At 50.2% G+C, this 6,881-nt stretch overlaps 1 protein-coding gene across 1 annotated transcript in view; it reads right to left on the reverse strand.

The window, feature by feature from the left end:
- Window positions 1-352: 352 nt before the first annotated feature.
- Window positions 353-6,881, reverse strand: part of NR2F2 (nuclear receptor subfamily 2, group F, member 2) — a 13,071-nt gene continuing 6,542 nt past the window's right edge. Inside the window, exons 2-3 of the mRNA XM_004693098.2 lie at window positions 4,540-5,067; window positions 353-1,827 (exon numbers count right to left, since the gene is read on the reverse strand). Coding sequence (XP_004693155.1) covers window positions 1,553-1,827; window positions 4,540-5,067 — 803 coding nt within the window. The 3' untranslated portion in view covers window positions 353-1,552. The remainder of the gene's footprint in view (window positions 1,828-4,539; window positions 5,068-6,881) is intronic.

The raw sequence follows: 6,881 nt of genomic DNA on the forward strand, positions 1-6,881 counted from the left end.
ATACTGATCTCAAGTTTTCTAATACTTTTCACAATACCTTCCCTAAGCAGGCACTTAAGTGTGACAAATATAAGGGCCTTTTTTTTTTCCTGGAAAATCCATTTTTAATTAAAAGGAGGATTAGGTGAATGGGGCTGGTTTACTATATCAGTATGGCACTTCCTAAACCATAGATAAACCATTAACTTCAGCTCCCCCCCCACACACCCCCAAATTAAACAGGCAAATATACTAGTCCACCTTTGAACAAACTGACTACAGGGAGCAAACAAATGCAGCCCCCGGCCGGCTCAGTGAGAGCCCAGAGAGGCTCTTCTGCAGGGAAGACAGTGAGTGGGGACAGCCAAACAGGTTTCAGATATCAAATAATATTTTAATTTCTGAATACTTTCAATTTTCCTTGGAATATAACACACAAAGACTCGACCAAACAGTTCAGTTATTATAACTTTTACAGTATACAGAAATGTTGCACTTAAAAAAAAAACCTTCAGTTTTTTTTAAAACACAAACTGTAAACTCTAAGATACTGAATCAATCACGTTACCTATAAGTGCCAACAGTGTTATTTTGTCATGCTGATTTCAATGGTATTTTTTAAAAAGGGAAAATATCAACAATTATAATACAAAGGGTTTGCAAATATACAAACAGATAGAGGATTTTCATAACAATTCAAGAACTAAGCGGGACCCAATTCAGATTACAAAAGTTCACTTTTTATTCAAAACCTCAGCATGTGTCTTGGACACATTCCTTGGCTGTCAATAAATTCCACAGTTCATTCTCTTTCTTAAAATATTTTTAAAAAGCTAAGTTTGTCATGGTGTCTTTTTTGGGGGGGGGGCAGGGTAGGGGAAGTTAAGTGTTGTATGTGGTTCCTCCAGTTCTCAAATTAGAGTGCTCAACATCACCTAAATTTTTTTTGGTCACCACTTCTAAGTGCGTTTTCATCATCTTTGAGTTGCCTTTTAAAGTTTTATGTCTTCCTATGATATTTTCATGGACTCAGTTTTAATTCTTGCAGAACATATATTTTAAGGATACACAGTTTTTAAGAAGCCAAGATTATATCAAAACTTATTATAGAACCACAGAATAACTGGTTTGGAACCAGAAAAGTACAAAAAAAGAACAGCTAGAGGTACATAGACACAGGACAATTAATAATTTGGAAAAAAAAAAGACTTACTTTCTCCATTCTGCTAATTTTCTCCCAATCTCCTTAAATGCACTTTTAGCAATATTTTTCAAAATTTTACCAAAAAAAGAAAAAGACTAATTTCCTTTTTATACAAAAATGATAAGTAGCAAGTTGTTCTGACCGACACAGGAGTTTTTTTTTTAATGCATTCTGTAAAAGTTCATTTGACAGTCTTTTTTTTTTTTTTTGAAATTCACAGTCCATTAAATTCTTCCCCCTCTCTTCTTTTAGCAAACTTGTAACATCCTTTTATATCCTTTCTTAACAGAAGGAATTTAGCAAACAAACCAGTCTTTTGCCTTTTCTTTCTCTCTGTTTCACTCCCCCTTCTTATTTTGATTTTTTTATTTATTGAATTGCCATATATGGCCAGTTAAAACTGCTGCCAGACAGTAACATATCCCGGATGAGGGTTTCGATGGGGGTTTTACCTACCAAACGGACGAAAAACAATTGCTCTATGACTGAGGAGGACACCGTGCGAAGAGAAGGGAGACGAAGCAAAAGCTTTCCAAATCGCGTTGGCTGGTTGGGGTACTGACTCCTAACGTATTCTTCCAAAGCACACTGGGACTTTTCCTGCAGGCTTTCCACATGGGCTACATCAGAGAGACCACAGGCATCTGGAAGAAAGTTTCAACAGAAAAAAAAAAAAAAAAAAAAAAAGAAGAAGAAGAAGGAGAAGAAGGAGAAGAATTCAGTCATCATATTAAGAGGTTGGAAATGGGTCACATGAGGTGTGTGTACAGTGTTCTGTCAAACTGCCCCAACCGGAGTTGGAGCAAATGCCTTCGAACTGAAAACTTGGGGGTGGGGGAGAGCATGAGCTGGTCCTGGGGTATTTGCTTTAAAATCAAACACAGCTCAGCCCGCTGCAGGCTGGGTCACTGGGAGGCCCCAGCAAAGTGCATTGGGTGAATCTGGCTCAAGTCAGTAAACAGACAAACAGATGAAACTCAACTGGCTGTGCCCCTTCCCCTCCTCCACTGTAAATAACAGTTTGGCTTATAATTATATGGGGGGGGGGGAGCGGGCAACCTGGCCCAGCCCCTAGTAATGGCCACCAAGACCCAGCTTCAGATTCTCCCCAAAGAGGGCGACTCATTTTTCTGCAGTCTTTGAAACTGATTTAAGTGGCCCTTTAAAACTGATCTTGTCAGTTTAGCCTATTGAAGGGCATCCATGCAAACTGTGATCTCTCTGTTCATTTGAGCTGTTTCTTTTCCCCCCTTTTCTTCTCTCTCCCTTTTGCTCCTTCTCTCCCCCCCCTTAAAAAATCCTGGCCCCTCCAAAAAGAACCCCCTTCCCTGTTATCTTCAGGAAAACACTTTTTTTTTTTGGATACGTGAAAATACAATAGGTGCCTTTGAAATGAGAGGCTTCTCAGTGAAGGCTGTGCAGGTTGTGACCTGACCTTTGGGGGCTCCCCAGACAAGACTGGGGCTAACACATGCATATTGTGAATCCTTAAAACAGAGATTCTAAAACAGCCACCCCTACCTCCACCCCAAGAAGCAGAACACACAAGTTAGCTCCTCGTGTGTGTATCTAGGGCTCTGAATGTCTACAGCAGGTAGAGGTGTCTGTACTCAGGAATTAAAAGATCTGTTTGCATAGGAACCTTCCTTCTGTCTGGGTACTGCCAGTCTCCCTCTGAATCAGATAACAGAACCTTTATCTCTTTGTGAGGTGATTTGCATTCTCCACACAGGCCTTTACATTTTGCAAATAGTAATAAATTAAACTGTTACGACAGTATCAGGCATTTCTTCCCTTGAAAGACCAAGGGTAAGGCTAAGAGCTAACAATGATAACAAGAAATTAGCTACCCCGCCATCTGGGACTGTGGGCTGGGTGTCAGGTTGTGGGGCAGTGTGAAGGTGGCTGTGAGGTAGGGGGTACCTTGCTCTACAACTGCATGGATCAAGTGTTCTAATGACACCCCACCCCCTAAAAGTCATCCACACCCCAGCCTTTGCAGAGTGCCCTTCCTTGCCTACACACTGCTTTGAAGCTGATGACCTAGGACTACTGGCGGCAGATCTGGGGTGGCTGTGGGTGAGGGGGAATTTAAACGTACAGCAGCAATGTCTAACAAACAATGGGATAAGAACTCAGAACCTGCAGCAGATTCAGTCAATGACTTGGACCCCACATTTCCTTGGAACAATAAGAAAGAGAATGTGGATCTTTTTGTTTGCCACACCAACTACGAAGCTCTCCCAGCTTCCCGGCTACAAGCAGAGGAGAAAAACACAGTGGGTGCTGAGGTGCCAAGCCTTACCAACATCCAAATGTTTGTTATCGTTAATTGGGAACCCCTTTTCCCCTCTCAGCAGTGACAAAGGGATCAGCTGACAACTTAGAACAAGAATGTGTGTGTGTGTGTGTGTGTGTGTGTGTGTGTGTGTAGGGGGGTGATTTCCACCCACCTGGGCTGTGCTGAACTCTGCCTGGAGGCGGCCAAGAGGCTCAGGTGTGGCCCAAAGTGGAAAGCCAGACACCTTCACAACTCATTTGGCCTCAAGAGTTCATTAATATTAGATCTATTACTCACACAGGTTAAACTACATGCAAACTCATTAGATTTCATAATGCAGTCAGTGATGGTTTTATATCTCCAGCAACATTTGCATCTAGCTCATGTTGGCTGGTTAGACTTTGGTGGCTTGAAAATTGCTTTAGGTGTGCCTGGGCAGGGGAAGAGATGGCCTGGACTCCTCAACCCCCTGCAGATACTCTGGAGAGGTCTAATGCCCCCTCCTGCAAGCTCTTGCCCTTCCTGACAGCTCTCGCCCTCTCCTGGCACTCTGCATTGTTTTCATAAGAATATGATTTTGAAAATTGCTGCCCTCAGGTTGGGTTTGCTTGGTGCTCCAACTCCTACTGAGTTAGCAGGCCAACTTTTCCCCTGCAGGGGCAAACTTTCCCCAGCAGGGATGGTGCCAGGACTACTCCAGTGCCCAGGGGCATCTCTTAAGAGGCTCAGCTAGGGTGACAGAGAGAGCCTGAGGGTTGAGGAGTTTCCCCAGGCCCAGCTGGCCCAGAGATCCTGGGCTAAGGAGGGGAGCAAGAACACCCATCTCAGGCTGGCAGGAGGGAAGGGGCCTCAGAGCTTCACCTAGACCCTTTGGAGAGCCTATGTCCCAAGCATCTTCTGGCCACCCAGTCTTCAAGAGGATCGGCCTGCTAGGACCCAGCAGCTACTCCAAATAGCACTTGTCCTGGGGTCTGTCAAGGGGAAGACTGGGTTCCCTTTGGAGCATCCCAAGTTCTCCTGGCCCTAAGTCTGGGCTAGGGTCCCTTGGGCTGGAGAGGGCAGGGCACCTTCCTACCTGAGGTGAACAAGACTATGGCCTTGAGGCAGCTGTACTCGGCGGAGTCTACGTGCAGCGCCTTGAGCTTCTCCACTTGCTCTTGGAAGATCCGTATGTGGTCCATAAAGGCGACCACCCGGTCGGCGGACATAGGCGAGGCGTGTAGGCCAGCAGCGGCCAGGAGCGGGGCGACGTGGAGGGGCATGGAGCATTGCGCTGCATTCAGCACGAACAGCTCGCTCCAGGTGAGGCGAAGCAGGGCCACCTGATCGGTGATCTGCAGGTCAGGGAAGAAGGGGATGTTCCGGGCCCACTCGACGGCGCTGAAGAGCATCCGCGCGGCCAGTTCGCAAATGTTCTCGATGCCCATGATGTTGTTGGGCTGCATGCACTGGCTGCCGAAGCGCGACGTGGGGTAGGGCTCGGCGCGCAGCAGCAGAGAAATATATCCGGACAGGTACGAGTGGCAGTTGAGGGGGTCCCCGTTGGTCAGCGCAAACTGCCCGTGGGTCGGCTGGGTGGGCGGCATTCTGCCCCTCTGCACGGCTGCGGGGAGGAAAGGAGACACTCAGTAGTTAATGGCCAGGCTTGGCCCCGGCTCCCCGGGCAGGGTCGGCCCCAGCCCGCCGCCACGCCACGATGCCCGCTCGACCCCTGCCGCACCAGACCAGGCAGGCTGCCCCTGCTCAACAGTGAGCCAGGGCCCAGACCTGGGAGTCGCCGGGAGGCAGGCAGCACTCCTCTAAACGCCACCCAGGCCAGCTCTGGCGGCCAGAGCCGCACACTTGGCTGCGAGGCCCGCTCGGGGCTGGGCCTCCGAGGACCCAGAATTGGCCACTTTGCCTCGGGGGTCCCCGGCGCGGTGGACCGGACGGAGTATTCTGGGGGCATCTTTCTTCTTTACTGCTAAGCAGTTGATATTTCTTATTGATTGGAGGAGAGGGAGCGGGAGGGGCGAGTCTGGGGGGGAGGGCGAGACGTTTTTGCAAAAGACACCAGGGTTCACGCCCGGCGGCCTGTGGCCACCCGGAATGGCTCTCCCCCAAGCCCCGCAGCCCCAGCCCGGCGGAGAACCCCCGGCGAGAGACGAGAAGAGAGCCGAGTCTGGCGGCAGCTTGACGAGTGTGCTCGGAGAAAGAGAGACCGGGGAAGAGGGAGGAGAAAGAGGCCGGCCGAGGCGAGAGGAAGCCGGGGAGAGGCGGGAAGCAGGCGGTCGGCGCCGGCGCAGCCCGGGTAGGGGCCGCGCGGGCCGGGGAGAGCCGGCGCCGCTCGGGCTCGGGCTGTTATCTGACGCCGGACCGGGAGAGCCGCTCTCGCAGAGACACAAAGAAACCCCGGCGTTCGCTCGCCCCAGCCCAGAGCCCGCGCCCGGCGCCGAGCGCGCCATTGGCCGAGCACGGCTCGCGGCGCTCCGAGAATTTTATGTCACAAAGACCCAACTCGCGCAGAGCGAAAGCAGCCGCCTAGGGTCCCTGGCCCAGCCTCTCCCTATTCCCTATCGCGCTCTCCTCCCTTCAAAAGTGAAAGGAAAAAAGAAAACCGAGGTATTTTTTTTTTTTTAAAGCAGAATGTTAATCCATGGAGGGTCACATGAGCGCTGCCCGGGCGGCGGCGTTAATACGGCGAAGTGCATAAAATTGCCATTTGTAATTTGAACCTCCTGTACAAAAGTACAATCTCAGGTTGTTGTTTTTTTTTTTTTGAGAGGGTGGGGGCTGGGGAGTGGGGTGGGGAGGAGGGACATATGTTGAACATGCAGGAGAAACAAGGAGCGAGAAACTGAGAGGAAAGAGCGAGAAGTAAAGCAGGCTTTAAACCACCACCGCCGCCGCCGCCGCCCCATCCCTTGCAGAAAGGCGAACTGGAATGAAGTCTCTCCGCGCACAGAAAATGCAAACAGCCCGGAGAGAGAGTGGAGGAGGAAATCAGTCGGCCAAAGCATGCGGATGTGGGGTCTGGGTTCCAGTGCAGAACTCGCTTCTAGTATAAACCCCTTTCAGCTGCAGTGCGAAGAGAAGAGCTCGGGGCGTCTGTGTCCTTCCCCAGAGCAGGCTAGCCACACGCACCCAAGGGCCCCGGGACCCCAGGCGAGAGGGGAGAAATGAGAGGCCGATACCTTCCCGTCTCATGCCCACTTTGAGGCACTTTTTGAGGCGGCAGTACTGGCACTGGTTGCGGTGGTGCTGGTCGATGGGACAGTTCCGGTTGGCGCGGCACGTGTAGCTCAGGTTCCTCCGGACGCTGCGCTTGAAGAAGCTCTTGCAGCCCTCGCACGTGAACTGGCCATAGTGCTTGCCGCTCGACTTGTCCCCGCACACCACGCACTCGATGTGCTGCTGCTGCTGCTGCTTGTCGCCGCC

This window comes from Condylura cristata, unplaced genomic scaffold (genome assembly GCF_000260355.1).
Source record: "Condylura cristata isolate star-nosed mole 26May11 unplaced genomic scaffold, ConCri1.0 scaffold00035, whole genome shotgun sequence".
Classification (NCBI taxonomy): Eukaryota; Metazoa; Chordata; class Mammalia; order Eulipotyphla; family Talpidae; genus Condylura; species Condylura cristata.